The 16,607-nt window shown below is 37.0% G+C and overlaps 1 protein-coding gene across 1 annotated transcript in view; it reads left to right on the top strand.

Annotated features, from left to right (window-relative positions):
* Positions 1 to 15,494, top strand: part of ADAM32 (ADAM metallopeptidase domain 32) — a 203,511-nt gene extending 188,017 nt beyond the window's left edge. Inside the window, exons 21-24 of the mRNA XM_082374769.1 lie at positions 3,743 to 3,781; positions 7,455 to 7,493; positions 9,533 to 9,571; positions 10,361 to 15,494. Coding sequence (XP_082230895.1) covers positions 3,743 to 3,781; positions 7,455 to 7,493; positions 9,533 to 9,571; positions 10,361 to 10,587 — 344 coding nt within the window. The 3' untranslated portion in view covers positions 10,588 to 15,494. The remainder of the gene's footprint in view (positions 1 to 3,742; positions 3,782 to 7,454; positions 7,494 to 9,532; positions 9,572 to 10,360) is intronic.
* Positions 15,495 to 16,607: the final 1,113 nt, after the last annotated feature.

Genomic DNA, 16,607 nt, shown 5'->3' on the forward strand with positions numbered 1-16,607 from the left:
AGGAGTTGGGGCATTTGGGCTGAAATTAGGTTTAGATGAGGTCATGAAAGTGGGGTCCCCATGACAGGATTAGTGTTCTTATAAGACAAGGAAGAGAGACCAGAGCTCCTTCTCTCTCTGCACCATGTGAAGACACAGCAAGAAAGCAGCCACCTGCAAGCCAGGAAATAGGTTCTCGCCAGGAACCAAATTTGCTGACACCTTGATCTTGGACTTCCCAGCCTCCTGAATTTTAAGAAACAGATGTCTGCTGTTTAAGCACCCAGTCTGTAATTCCTGTACCTGGATGTCTACTTCCTTTCCCAGGTTAGGGAAGTTTTCAGCTACTGTGTCTTCAAATATGTTCTCTGCCCATTTCTCTCTGTTTTCTCCTTCTGGGACTTCTATCATGAGAATGTCAATATGCTTGATGTTGTCCTGAAGGTCTCTTAAACTGTTCTCATTTCTTTTTTTTTTTTTTTTATGTTCAGCATCAGTGATTTCCACTACTCTTTCTTCCAGTTCCCTGATCTATTCCTCTGTATCATTTAGTCTACTATTGATTCCTTCTAGTGTATTTTTCATTTCAGTTGTTATATTCTTCATCTCTGTTTGGTTGTCCTTTATATTTTCCAGACTCTTTGTCAAAAACTTCTAACTTCTTACTCTGTTCATCCATTCTTCTCCTGAGTTCTTTGATCCTCTTTTTGATCATTACCTTAAATTCTTTCCTGGGTAGATTGCCTATATCCATTTCACTTAGTTCTTCTGAGTTTTATCTTTGTCCTTTGTTTGGAACTTGCTCCTCTGTTGCCTCATTTCACCTAACTTGCTATTTTGATTTCCATGTGTCTGGTATGTTGATTATGTTTCCCAATCTTGAAGAAGTGACCTTTTGTAGGAGATGTCCTATGTATCCCAGCAGCACACTCCCTGTTCGTTACCAGAGCTATATGCTCTAGGAGTGCTCCCTATGTGGGCTGTGTGGGTCCTTCTGTTGTGGCAGGCTGGCTACAGTAAGTGGTTTTATAGGCTTGGCTGGTCCCTGGTCTGGTTGGTTGCCAGGCCTCGCCTTGTGTGGAAGCTGTGGGCTGTTGGTTGGCAGGGCTGGGTCGCAAGACAGCTGGATGTGAAACCCTGCAGGGGTCCGAGGCTAGTGCTGGCTCACTGGTGGGTGGAGTTGGGGTCTAGGAGATCCTGGAGATGTTGCTAACCCCGCAGTGAGTGAAGCCCATTCCTGGGGCTAGTGTTGGCCCACTGACAAAGCTAATCTTGGGGTCTGCCTACAGTGCCCAGGGGTCCCAGGGCTGGTGTCAGACCACTGGTGGGTGGGGCTAGATCCTGACACAGCTGGCTGCAGGGCCCAGTGTGTCCTGAAGCTTGTATTGGCCTTCTAGTGGGGGGGGGCACAGGCTATGGGGCTGCACTTGTCCTGGGCCTGGTGTCCACCTGCTGGTGGGTGAGCCTGGTCCTGAGTCTAGAGCAGGCTCTCTAGTGGGTGGGATTACGGATTCTGGGGCTGGTGCCTGCCTACTTAGGAGTCGAGCTGGGTCCCAGGGTCTCTGGCTGCAGAACCATGGGGGTCCTGGGTCTAGTGCCTGTGCACTGCTGTTTGGGGCCTGGCCCTGCATGCTCTGGTGGGCAGGGCCATAACCAGGGGTGGCCGTGGGTTCAGGGGGTCTTAAGGCAGCCTGTCTGCTGGTGGGTGAGGCTGTGTCCCTGCCCAATTATTTCCTTGCCCTGAGCTGTCCCAGTACTGGTGCCTGTAGGATGTTGGGCGGGCATGGGACTAGTCCTGGGGCTAATAGGCTAGAAAGAGGATTCCAGAATGGTACTTGCCAGTACTGGTGTCCACGAGGTAGAACGAGCTCCCCAAAATGGCTACCGTCAGTGTCTGTGTCACCAGGGTGAACTCCGGTTGCCTCCTGCCTCTCCGGGAGACTCTCCAAGATCAGCAGGTGGGTCTGACCCAGGCTCCATTCAACTCACCGCTTCTGCCCTGTGTCCTGGAGCGTGTGAGATTCTGTGTGTGCCCTTTAAGAATGGAGTCTATTTTCCACAGCCCTCTGGTCTCCCGAAAGTGAACCCCATTAGCCTTCAGCAAATGTTCTGGGGACTCATCTTCCCAGCACAGGACTCCTGGGCTGGGCATCCTGATGTGGGGCACCTCACACCTTGGGGAGGACCTGTGCAATTGTAATTATTTTCCCATTGTGGATCACCCATCCGGGACGTATGGGTCTTGACTATATTATGACTCTGCCACTCCTACCCATTTCGTGTGGTTCCTTCTTTATATCTTTAGTTGTAGATCTTTTCATGTAGGTTCTGGTCTTTTTCATCTATGGTTGTTCTGCAAATAGTTGTGATTTTGGTGTGAGAGAAGGTGAGCTCAATATCTTTATTCTGCCATCTTGGCCGGTCTCATTCTGTCATTACTTGTTTAATGAATTCTGTTCCTTTACTGATCTCTATGGAAATCCTAAACATTCTTTTTATTTGAAGTTTTTCCTGTTACCTATAATTGTTAGTGTATGAATTCATCAGTTTACTCTGTAAGAGGTGGACATTACCTCTTACTGGCTTTTTTATTTGATTGTAAGGCCATGTTAAGCAGCAATGATTGTCTCATGAGAATTCTGCATATCCTGCTTTGTAGAATCCTCCTTGTCAAGATTATTTTGTTTTACTCTCCTAAGTCATAAACTTTTTAAAAGAGCTTTTAATTTTATATTGGAGTATAGCCGATTAACAGTGTTGTGATAGGTTCAGGTGCACAGCAAAGCGACTCAGCCATACATATACATGTATCCATTCTCCCCCAGACTCCCCTCCCAGTCATAAACTTTTGAGGTGTTTGTTACACATGGAGATCTAGAATTCATAGGAAACATGAATTAGTATCCTGAACCTGTACAGTAAAGGCTTAAGATTCCTCTTTCTGTATGTGATGTTTTTTCCCATCCATATCCCTAAAGCATTTTAAGCACCTAAGATTCCTGTGTCTCTAGGTGATCCTTTTCCATCTATACTTCTGAAGCAATCTCCCTGCAGCATCTCTAAGACTCATGATAATACTGTCTCCACTTAGTGGGTGGTATGGCCTTTCATGGCTTCCAAGGTTAGAGGAGGTGGTCAGCTCCAGTTTTCCAGGTGGGCTCCACTCCCTAACTGATTCCCCGACCTCTAGGGTCATTCAGCTTTAGTTCCTATTTACCTTTCGTGCTTTCTATATCCTCTCTTTTTTTCAGACTATCATTAGAAATGTCGCTTCCTTCCCTTAAATTTTCATTAGTATTTTGTGTTATTTTTTTTCACTATTTCTCTGTGTGTCAAATAGGAGGTGGAAATTACCCTGTCAGCCCAGTCTGCCTGATTGTTTAGAAGTCAGTGAGGGTTTTAAATCACCACCTACAGTAATTTGTTTACTAGTGGGTAAAACATTAGGTTAGAACCTAAAGCCCAGAATCAGGCATTCAAAATCAAGCATATATTCTGAGCTGGGAAGTGACAAGTCTGTTTTCTTTCCCCTCTATTTGAGAATTTGACATTTATATTCTCTGTGGACATGGTATATTGGTAAATAAGAATGTTACTTATTTGCATACTGTAACTTAGTAATCTTTTGAAATGATGCATTAGTGGTGATTAGTGGTATAAAAGAGTTAATACAGGTTACAAAATGGTCTGATACTCATTTGTTATGGAGGCACACTTTTTTTAAAGTATTAACTTAGAAGCATTATTTTCACTTGCATTTTAGGTCCACATCAGAAAGTAGTAGCCAAACAGATACTGTCAGGTAAGTAAATTAGAAAGGATTTCTTAAAATAAGTATGTGTTAAAAAATAAGATGAACAAATTGATAATCAACAAGTAATTGCTAAGTATTAATTGAGCAGCAACAATTGATAAGGTACTACACACAAAAAAATTCCTCTTAGTATTTGCTAACTTAAGTAGTGAGTATTTGTCTAAATAAATCAATGTCTTCTTTTCTTCAGTTTGTTAATGTATGTTGGGAGTTTATTCTGGAGAAACAAAGGAATAAATGATTGGTGAAATGTTTATGGTGCTAACTCATAAATGGGGAAGTTTACTTCTTTAACTGGAGACTCTAGAAGTCCAATATGTATGCTCATGAACAACTGAATGAGGGCTTACCCTGGTCACATAGAGAAAATCTGCTGAAGAAAAAGATTGTAAAGGAATAACAATTCTGTGTGTTCCATAGCCTTTCAGGATTACAAAGCAGTTTTAATTAGGTCTCCTTCCATTTCCTGAAAGGTGGATATGTCTGTATAATAATACAATAATTGTTTAGTTTTCTACATCCAACAATTTTGGATGGTGTTATTCTACCTAGGTCCCTCCAAAGTACACTTAGCAGACACACCCAAATCTACAGAGTAAGCTGTCTAGGCTGTACAACAGGGTTGTTTAATTTCTTTTATTCCAGAAGAGGTCTTCCTCTTCCATTACAATGCTTGCTTTTCTTATCCTTTATCTCTCTTTTGACATTATGATCTTCTCCTTTTAGTGACACTTATGGAGTCATGAGTTACTCTCACCAAGCTAAAAAAACTGATTTTCATTATATGTCCTCTCAGTATCAGGGAGTTATCTTATGGTCCTCAAACACAGTTACTTTTTCCTCACCTTGGATGTATGTCTTATTATACTCTGTTATCGTAGAGGATAGCACTGTATAGCCAGCATGTAGCAGAGTTCTTGGTTTATGGTAAGTGCTCAATAAATATTTGTTGAATGAATGCATGATTACTTAATCTTTTCCACACACAGGCAACCAGGCCAAAAAAAAAATCCACAAACACAAAGATACATAGACAAATACACACACACACACCCCCCATCTATGTATCTATAATGTTATAACTGCCCCCATTTCTCCCTCTCTTATTATATTATCTCTCATCCTGAAACCTTGTCAACATAATTCATCTCTCCTAGGATATTAATTCACCTACATTGGGTAAGGGATGATAGAATTACCCATAGGTAAATACACATTTCAACTAGAGTAGTATAATTTGGAACGTTAATCCACTGGTCTAGCCTTCAGGCTTGGTATACACCAGGGAAACATTTTTAGGATAATTTTATTCATTTATATTTAAAGAATGTCACTTGACTCTACTGCTATATTTTACTAACATAACATCCACTATAGTTTTCAGGTCATTTATTTTTGGAATAATATTTTTCTGGTAGAAAGTCAGTGGGAAAGACTGTTGAGGTCAAAGAAGGCAGGGAGGTCGGATGAATCCCAGTATATGTTATATTAGTACCACTTTAGGTCTAATTAATTTTTTAAATATCTAAAATTCAATATTTTCAGTCTTCTTCTAAACAACAGAAGGATATTAGATCACCTACATAACTCCCCCTCCATTTGTCAGTTATTATTATTATAATTTTATATTAAATGAATACTTACTAGGGTTTAACAACATATTTACCAATTGCTTTGGTCACTATTCATTCTTTTTTTAAAATGGTATTTAACCCTGTATTTTATTTTATTTATTTATTTTAGTTTTTTGGCCGTACTGCATGGCTTGCGGGATCTTAGATCCCCATCCAGGGACTGAACCTGGGCCGCAGCAGTGAAAACACTGAGTCCTAACCACTGGACTGCCAGGGAACTCCCACTATTCATTCTTGAGTCCGTTTTTTTTTTTTTCATTTTGATTTCAATTTCCTTTTTCCTGAAGTATAACCCTTATAGCTTTAGTTTCTGTGATTATAAGCATTTGATGTTAAATGTCTGAACATGTCTTTTTCACACTCATCTTGGAAAGGCAACTTAGATGGTTACAGACTTGTGGTTGGGAGTTAACCTTCCACAGCTCTTTTAAAGTATTGTGTTGCTGTAATGTGACATTTCCTGGCATTGATGAGACCTCAGTTGACAGTCTGATTGACTTATATATTCCCTTTCAATTAATGTGTTTACTCTAAGTGACTTCTAAGATTTCCTCTTTGTCCTGAACGTTTTGTTATTTTATTATGATATGTTCTGATAGAATTTGTTTTTATTTACGCTGCTCTGGATTCCAGATAGTCTTTAGATACCAGCATTCAGGTCATTAATTCTGGGAAAACAATCAGTCATTATCTCTTTAATTATCGCCTCTTTTCCATTCTTTATCTTTTCTACATCTGAAATGACTATATTTGGGAGAGTCTTCTCACTTTATCCTCCATAGTTGTTAACTGGGCTGTTCATATGCTATGCTTTTTCATGTCTCTCTCTGGCACTGATTTCCTCATATTAGTTTCCAAATCACCCATTCTATTAACAGCTATCCTTTTCTTGCCTTACTTCTGACTGAATCTCTGTGGAGATCCTAAACGTTTCTATTAAAGGTTTTTTATATTATCCATCCATCTCAATATGTGAATTTTTTGTTCTGCTGTGCTGTGCCTGTGGGCACTTAACACACAATTGTTTGTAATTTAGACTTGTAAGCTCATCCTCAGGGGCAATGATTATTCTCATGGGAACTCTGCACACCCCGAGTTGTAGAGGCATACGTTAGGAAGAGGGAAATGTTTCAGCTTTCCCTGTCTTGGGGCATGAATGTTTTAATATTTTCTATGCTTGCTAGTTCATATTTGTGGGTAATGAAATTGAGGAATTGTGGTCCTGCCTCTATAGATGGTGGAGGTCTGGGATCCTGCATCTCTAGGTGATCCTTTTCCATCCACATGGCTGAGACAATTTGCCTATTGCATTCCCAGTGGCCATACCTTTTGTTAACTCCATTCAAGACTACCAGGCTTGGGCTTCACTCTAGCTTTCTAACATCTAAATATCTGTACCCTAAACTCCTACCAAGCTAGGGTTATTAAAATCATATCCCTTAGGGTACAAGTAATTCAGAGTCCCTTGTAGTCATTCAGCTTTTGCTCCTGTTTTCTCTCTGAATTTCTAGTTTCTTCATTTTTTTACTGACAAAGAGCCTTTTCTGGCTGTCAATCTCAGTTCGGTATTAAATTTTTGCGCTATTATCTTCAGCTTTTCTGCAGAGTAGAAATGGGAAACTTTCCTTGTGGAATAGAAAGGGGAACTTATTCTGTCAGTTAAGTCTGCTAGTTTGCCCAGAAGTAAATGTGAATGTTAATTTGCAAAATGTGGCAATTTACTTGTCAACAAATAAAAAGCTAACTTGTAACTGGAAGGCCAAATTTAGGCATTCAGAATCAAACTTATGTACTGTGCTTAGAGGTGATAAAGAAAAAAATGCATCTCTGTCTTGATACGTTTCCCCACTGGAGGATTTAAATTTTGCACTATGTGTTGCACTTGGTGTTTGGTAAATAAGATTGCTACTTATTTTCCTGCCCCAGGTGTTAAAAGAGTTAGTTTTGGTATGAAATGGCTTGATCTTCATTCTTAAAGTCGGCAGGTTTCTTAGTATTAACTTTTGGACATTTTTATTTTTATTTAGATCGAGTTCAGAAAGTAGTGCCCAAACAAATACCAGCACGTAAGTGACATAAGAAATGTTTCTTCTAAGTAAGTATATGTTGAAAATAAGAATGAACAAAAAATTGTTTAATATTTTTTGAGCAGCCACAATTGATAAAGTACTACACTAAAAGCAACTTATTAATATTTTCCATTCTGGGAATGAGTATTAATTAACTCAGTCTTTTCTTCAGTTTATTAAATTTTTATTGTTTGCCTACTCTTTTGATACATAGGGAAAAACTAGTTGTCTAATGAGAGACAAGATATTTATAATTATTTTGTGAAAGTAACTCATAGAGCATTTTTGCATGTTTTATGATGAAATACAAAGGGAAATATTACTTTTTTGTTTAGATTACATTTATATCCACAAACTCAATATGAACAATTGAGTGAATTATCACCCCAATCAGAAGGAGTTTATCTAAGAGACAGTTATGATAAACACACTAAAATTCTACGTTTTCCACATTCCCCACCTCAGTCCCACAGCCCTCAATTGTGTTAATAAGGGTTCTCTGAGTTTTCAGTTTCCCATGTGGCCTTGTGATCCTTCTGAAGTCATCTAATATATACTGATTTGCTAATCTTCTTTTCTCCCTTGTAGAGTTTTAGTTTTCTTGTCCCGCCCGGCGTTTTTCCTTAAAGTGTCTTCTTTTAGTTACATTCAATCCACTGATATTCCAGAATATCCTTCATACCCACAGGTTAAGTTTTCAGGCTACACCCCACCACATTATATAGTTTCTGTCATCCCTGATGAAGTCACCCCCTCCATTTGGGAAGCTATTGGCATTTCTCTATCCTTTATTCTGTTGTTTTTGTATGTTTCCTAACATAATTACCTTTTTATAGATATTATTTTCTCCAAACGAAGGATGAAGGAAAAAGCTGATTTTCTTTATTACCTCCACTCTGTCACCATTACCAAGGGATTTGTGATATAGTGCTCAAACACCCTAATACTTCCAAACTTCTGTTTACCTAAATAAAGCATTACTTTGCGATACACTCTGAAATTGCTACCTGAAATGGCCACGTGTATTTTGCGAACTAATTTGTAGTTAGCACCTAGCAGAGTAAATGCTCAATAAATACTTGCGTAGTGAATGAACATCACATACATCTTGAACTTCACATACACACATAATTGACGTTATAACTACTCCAGTTGTCCCCTCACATTATCTCTCATTAGAGAGTATGTCATTTGCACAGTCATCGTCTTCTAGAAGTGGTTCAAGATTGAGGGATAGTCATCATCCATAGGACAATATATATTGCATTTGAAGAGTGTAATCTGGAGTGTTAACCCATAAGTCTAGCTTGTGTTTAGCATATACCAAAAAAAGCATTCTTGGATTATTCTTTTTTTTAAATTTAATAAGCTAGGCAGACGTAGTTGCTCTGCTTTACTGTTATAGCACCCATTATATTTTCCTTTTTTCCCTGTTTTAAAAACTTTGAAAACCAGTGCGAGATGTTAGTAGAACCAACCCCTTGGGTAAACACTACCACGACAAAAAAAATTTTTTAAGCCAGAAATACGATGGGATATATATCCAGTAGACTCACAGATCTATGTATACAAATCCCTTTATTGGTTTGGAGAGAACTAACTGTATTAAATAGGGGAGTTTCATGGTCAGAATAGTAGGAAAAATCTACTATGAGTTTTGAAGATATAAAATAGCAGAGGTAGGGAAAGGATAGGAGGGGTAAAATTATGCCACTCTTATCACTGAATTCTCTCCCTAATCTTACTACCTGTATTATCTTCTTTGTCAATTAAACTCAATTAATTTGTCTTCAATGTATTCTTTTTCATTCTTTTGGTTGGGGGATCAGAAATAGAAATCTGTGGATATAAAAAGGAAAAGAGGCTGAAGAATTTGATTTTGACTTCTGGTAATAATGAGTATAAAAATAGAAATGTGGCAGATATTTCTTTTTTACCACAATTTTGAAGAGAAAGAAGAAGAAACTGCCATAAAAATATATCTTTGTCAGACTGTATTGTATCATGATAAAAGCATTATTTTCTTATTTATTTAGCTCCAAGTCACAGAAAAGCAGTGAAACACTTAACAGTAGGCAAGTACATTAGGAAATATCTCTTAAAATAACTTGCTTTAAATTAAAATGAAATTTATGATCCACAACTAATTCCTAAATATTTATTGGTTAGATGAATTCATAAAGTACTGCACCAAAAATAATGTTTTAATCTTTACTAATCTTGTTATTAATGAGTATTTAAATCATTTTTTAAAGACTTTTAGTCTTTTTTCCTCAGTTTAGTAAAATTCTCTTAAGTTTGTTGGGAACTTGCTCTTGTGGACAGAATGGAATTAGAGTTGACTCTAATAAGGTATATGATATGTAAACTAGTCTTTTAAATGAATTCATAATCAAGCCACTTTATCCAGTAGGCACTGTAGGCAAAATGCTTAAGGCCTATGAGTTTCCAAGTGCCCAAACCAAAGCACTGTTTACTATATGAAAAAATTAAAAAATGATTGGCTCCAAGATATGGAAAAAGTAAAATTGATATGTATTTAAATTTCTAAAAACATACAAAGATTTGACTTGTTATATTCAAGAACATTTCATTGCATGTGGAAAAAATATTAGATTTTCTCATTTGCAAGTACTTCTGATTAAATACAGTGGTTTCCCAGAAATCACAATTGCTAGTAAATAAGTTACTCACAGCTTAATAATTTCACAAGCAAAATTGTAAAAATTCTTCCTAGAATTCTTTTTTTTTTTCCATATGAATTTTTCACTTGGCAGTATGCCAACTGTATGTTTTGCAGTGGAAGGTCATTTATTTGTTATACTTAAATACCTAAGCACATGTGTCTTTGTTCTCTTCCACAGTAACTAATAATTCCTTCAGAAGGCAATGGATATTACTGGGGATCTCACTGAGAAATGAAAATGCAGCCTGTTCTCCCCTGGTCACAGCTGAAGGAAGCAATAAACCAAGATGGACCAATTTGCAGGAGCGTCTGTTTTTATTTCTTCCTCCACCCCTGAGGCGCAGTTTTGCCATTTCAGGGCCCTTGACTGCAGATAGTCAGTCTCAGCTCCCACTGACTCCCTGAGCTCTTCTCCACAGCTCTCTCCACCACCCACTCGGATTTACTGCCTGGGGCCCCAGATGCTGGGGATCTGCATCAACTTCTCTCACTCAGGAAAGGATCTGGGTGCGGACTGTGTTCCCTCTCCGGGTCCTTCTCACTGGACTTGGCTGGCTGCATGCAGATCTCAGTTAATACAGTCATTTGACCACCTCACCCTCCCCACAACCACAGAACAAGGGCTTCTCAGGGAAGCTGTGCTCCTTCTGGGGACTGTGCTTTACCTTCCAGGCCTCTCTCTCTGCTTACCATCTTTCTCTTGCCCCTCGGCTGGGTGACCTGCAGGGTGAATCCCAGAAGGCAGAAGGACCCAGAGAGCTTGGGCTTCGGTCTCCGGGGCAAAGATTAATCCCTTATGAGAGTTTGGTATGAAGATTGATAAATCGAGTTAGGAAAAATATCTCTCATTTTCCATTTTCTCAAAGAGTGTATAAAATTGTTCAGCTTTTCAATTAAATATTTGGCCAAATTCATCAATGAAGCTAGAGTTTTCTTTGTGGGAAGATTTTAAATTATGGATTCAATTTCTTTAACAGATAAAGGACTATTTAGATTTTCCATTTATTCTTGTGATTTTTTTTCACAAGTTGTATTTTTAAAGGAGTTTATTTCATTTACGGTCAATCTTTTGACATAAAGTTGTTCATAATATCCTTTTCAATGTCTGTAGGATCCGAAGGTATGTCCCCTCTTCGTTCCTGGCCATGGTGATACTTTATTGCATCTCTGTTTTCTGTTTCATTGATCTATGCCTTTTTAAATTTGCTCGTTTCCTAGCTTCTTGAGGTGAAAGTTTAGGTCCTTGATTTTAAACCTTTTCTAATTCATTTAAAGATATATATTTGCTCTATGAATCTCTTTAGCTTCTTTTCACAAATTTTGATGTGTTGTATTTTCATTATTCAGGTCAAAATATTTTCTGATATTTAGTTTGATCTCAGAATTATGGGTTACTTAGAAGTGTGTTGTTTCATTTCCAAATATTTGGATATTTTCAGTTTAATCTTATTGATTTCTAGTTAATTCAGTCATGGTCAGAGAAAATACCTGCATAATTTGAATACTTTGAAATTATTGTTTTGCTTGTATCCACCCTATGGTCTATTTTGGTGAATGTTCCATGTGCACTAAAAATGTGCATTTTGTAGTTGTCAAATATATAAATGTCAAGTTAGGCTTATTAACACTGTTTTTAAAATCTTCTTAATTTTTTCCCCTTATTCTATCATTTCCTGAGGGAGGTGTGTTAAAGTTGCCAATTATTTTTGTTGATATGTCATTTGTTTTAGGTATATTATTTGTGTTTCATGTATTTATTTCATGTGTTTTTATTTTATTTTTTTAACATCTTTATTGGAGTATAATTGCTTTACAATGGTGTGTTAGTTTCTGCTGTATGATAAGGTGAATCAGCTTTACGTATACATATATCCTCATATCTCCTCCCTCTTGCGTCTCCCTCCCACCCTCCCTATCCCACCCCTCTAGGTGGACACAAAGCACCGAGCTGATCTCCCTGTGCTATGCGGCTGCTTCCCACTAGCTACCTATTTTACATTTGGTAGTGTATATATGTCCATGCCACTCGCTCACTTCGTCCCACCTTACCCTCCCCGTGTCCTCAAGTCCATTGTCTACCTCTGCGTCTTTATTCCTATCCTGCCCCTAGTTCTTCAGAACCTTTTTTTTTTTTTTAGATTCCATATATATGTGTTAGCATACGGTATTTGTTTTTCTCTTTCTGACTTACTTCACTCTGTATGACAGACTCTAGGTCCATCCACCTCACTACAAATAACTCAGTTTTGTTTCTTTTTATGGCCAGACAGTGTTTTTAAATTGGAGTGTTAAAATGATTTACATTTAATATAATTTCTGATACTGTTGGTTTTTAAAAGTCTATCATTTTGTTACATGTTCTCTATTTGTCCCACATTTCTTTGTTTTTTTGGGTTTTTTTTTTCCCCTCTGTTTTTCTTTTAGGTTAATTGAGCAATAGTCTACTTTTTCTTTTCTGTGGTTTTTAGCTATCCTTTTTTATATTATTAACATTTTTTGGTAGCTCTTCCAGAGGTTACAATGTGTATCCTTAATTCATCACAGTCTACCTTGAATTAGTATTTTCCTACTTAACAAACAACAAAAGAACTTTACAACAGCATGGTTCCTGTTCCCTCCTCCTGCCCTTGGTGCTACTACATTTAATTCTATATATTTTATAAATTCCATTTATACATTGCTGTTATTTTCACCTGAAGCAGTCAGTAGTGTTTTCAAAATTTTTAAATGGCTTTTTATATTTACCCACATGTTTACCCTTTCTGTTGCTCTTCATTTCTTCTTATAATTTGTGCTTTCATATGGGATCACTTCCCTCAGCTTGGATAACTTTCTCTAGTATTACAATGTGTTTCTGATGGTGACAATTTCTTTCATCTTTTTTTTTTCTGCTTGAAAAGTTTTTTTATTTTCTTTTCAGTGAGATACAATTATTGCACACAGAATTCTAAATTGCCATTTTTTCCCTTTCAGCAGTATTTAATCTGTTATCTTCTGGATTTCATTATTTTTGATGAGAATTCAGTTATTATTATTTTTGGTATACTGGATTGTAATGTGTCTCCTCACACACCCAGGCACTCCTAAGATATTTTTCCATATCTTTGGTTTTTGGAAGTTTGATCATGATATGCTTAAGGGTGTTTTCCTTTGAATTTACCCTAATTTGTATTCAAGTAACTTCTTGGATCTATTACTTAATGTCTTTCCACAGTTTTGGAAAATTCTCACCCATTAAGTATGTCTTCAGATCTTTCTTTTGACCCATTCTCGTTTTTTCCCTTAGGGAACTCCAGTTACACATTTTCCTGATTATTAGATACTGTCTCATAATTCTCTGAAGTTCTGTTTTGATTTTTAAATTGTTTTTCCTATTTTAATTCAGTTTGGATAATTTCTGATGCCCTATCTTAAGCTCACTGATTCCTTCTTCTGCTGTGTCCAATCTGCTGTAAGCTCATCCAATGGTTTTTTTAAGTCTTAGAATTTCCATTTGGTTCTTCTTTTAGTTTCCCTTCTTCTGTTGAAATTATTGATTTTAAATCCTTTTTGTCTATTTTGTTCTTCACATTCTGTAACATGTTTATAATAGTTATTTTAAAGTTCTGATCTGCCAAATCAAATACCCCCATTTTAGTGTGCTTGATACATGCCCTTGGATATCTGTTGTTTGGTATGTGTTTTTATCATGATAATGTCCTACATATTTGATGCATTCTTTTTTACTATTTTCAATCAATACTGATGTTTGTAATATTTAATTCACATGGATATATACATATTAATATAAAATGCATTATTTATAATATTTATAAATATATATTTATAAAATATTTCATTCAAACTGCTACACAGTATTTCATATTGTACATCTATTAAAATTTTTCTCCATTTTCTTTAATGATTAATAAGTAAGTTGCTTACAGCTCCCACTATCACAGATGATACTGCTGACAGCCTTGTACATGTTCCTGATAGTTCTTTGCAAGAGTTTCTCTGGAGTGTTTTTTATGTACGGATGGATGTATGTTGGCTAATTATTCTGTCATGTGATCACCACTACATCCAACAAATAGCATGTTTCCATCCCTCCACAGAAATTCCTTTGTTCTTGTTTGCAGTCAGTCCTTCCTCCACCTTCAGTCCCAAGGCAACCAATGATCTCTTTCTGTCAATACAGTCTTGCCTTTCACAGTATTTCATATACACGACATCATGTATATGAGGGCTTTAAGCTCTCTGCAGATCCATAGCTTTCAGAGTTCCCTTCTCCTTTAATTTCCAGTTTCTTTGAGAGCCCCAAGTTTTGACCTTTGAAACCTCAAGCCAGAAAGCTCCTACTTTCTGCCACCTGAGCCTGTTTGAAGGCTGGGGAGTAAATTCAGTCAAAAGTGCAGAACACTCACATATCCCACCAAGAGCAGTTCTGCCCTTTTTAAGAGTAGACCCCCATCTTTCTTCTTTTTTGTTTGCCTTTTTTTGTTTTGTTTTGTTTTGTTTTTTGAGGCAAGGAATATGACTTTATTCGGAAAGCCCACAGACTGAGAAGATGGCAGACTAAAGTCTCAAAATAACCATCTTCAACCCCCATCCTTCTGTTTGCTTTTTTTGCCAGGCTTCCTGGGGTCTTTTGCATACATACCTAGTTTAGTGGTCAGCCAGGGATTTAGATGAGTTTATTCTCAAATTTTGGATCTCAGCCTTTCTCTTGCTTCCAGAATTTCCTGCTTTATATTTTCTTTTTTAAAATAAAAATTGTATATATTTAAGATGTACAGCATGATGATTTGATATACATATACACTTGACTATTACTACAGTCAAGCTAACTAACATATCCATCTCCTCACATAGGTACCAATCATTTTTGGGTGGTGAGAGCACCTGAAATCTAGTCTCTTAGCAAATTTCCAGTCTTTATTATAGAATTACTAACTTTGGTCATCATGTTGTATATTAGATCTCTAGATTTACTCCTCCAGCATAACTGCAACTTTGTACCTCTTGACCAACACTTCCCCATTTCCCACACCCTCCAACCCTGGTAACCACCACTCTACTTTCTGCTTCTATATATTTTAGGTTTCACATATAAGTGAGATTATACAGTATTTATCTTTCTGTGTCTTATCTCACTGAGCAAATGTCCTCTAGGTTCATCCATGTTGTCACAAATAACAGGATTTCCATGTTTTTCATGGCTGAGTAATTATATCACATTTTCTTTATCCATTCATCCTTTATGGACACAGGTTGTTTCCATGTCTTGGCTATTGTGAACAATGCTGCAAAGAACATGGTTATGCAGATATCTCTTTGAGATATTGATTTCATTTACTTCTGATATATGCCCAGAGATAAGATTGCTGGATCATATGGTGTTCTATTTTTAATTTTGAGGAACTGCCATATTGTTTTCCATAATGGCTGTACCAGTTTATATTCTCTCCCACAGTGTACCACAGTTCCAATGTCTCCACACACATACTGGGTAATACTTGTTCTCTTTATCTTTTTGGTAATAGCCAACAAATTGTATATACAGAAGGACCATACCTCATCATAATAAAGCCATATATGACAAGACTAATATACTCAACAGTGAAAGGTTGAAGGGTTTCCTCTGCGATCAGGAACAAGACAAAGGTGTCCACTCTCACCACTCTTAAGTACTGGAAGTCCTAGCTAGAACAATCAGGAAATATGAAGTAATAAAAGGCATCCAAATCAGAAAGGAAGAAGTAAAGTTGTCTTTATTTGTAGATATGATCTTATACAAGAAAATTCTAAAGACTCAACCAAAGAACTGATCAACAAATCCAACAAAGTTGCAAGATATAAAATCAACATACAGAAATCAGTTGCATTTCTATGTACTAAAAATGACATATATGAGAAAGAAGTAAACAATCTCATTCACAATACATCAAAACAATAAAATAATTAGGAATAAATTTACTAAGGGAAGTGAAAGATCTGCACAAAGAAAATCATAAGACTTTGATGAAAGCAATTGAAGAAGACATGAATAAATGGAAAGATCTCCCATGTCTATGGATTGGAAGAATTAATATTGTTAAAATGTCCATACTACCCAAAGCCATCTATAGATTCAATGCAATCTCTATCAAAATTCCAATGGCATTTTTCATAGGAACAGAAAAAACAATCCTAAAATTTGTATGGAACCACAAAAGACCACAAGTAACCAAAGCAATCCCTAGAAAGAAGAACAAAGCTGGAGATATCACACTTCCTGATTTCAAGCTATATGACAAAGCTATAGTAATCAAACAGTGTAGTACAGGCATAAGAGTAGACACAGACCAATGGAACAGATCTAGAGCTCAGAAATAAATCCTTGTACATATGGTCCAATAATATTTGACAAAGGAGCCAAGAATACTCAATAGGGAAAGAATAGT

This window comes from Balaenoptera borealis, assembly GCF_965194805.1.
Source record: "Balaenoptera borealis genome assembly, chromosome: 21".
Classification (NCBI taxonomy): Eukaryota; Metazoa; Chordata; class Mammalia; order Artiodactyla; family Balaenopteridae; genus Balaenoptera; species Balaenoptera borealis.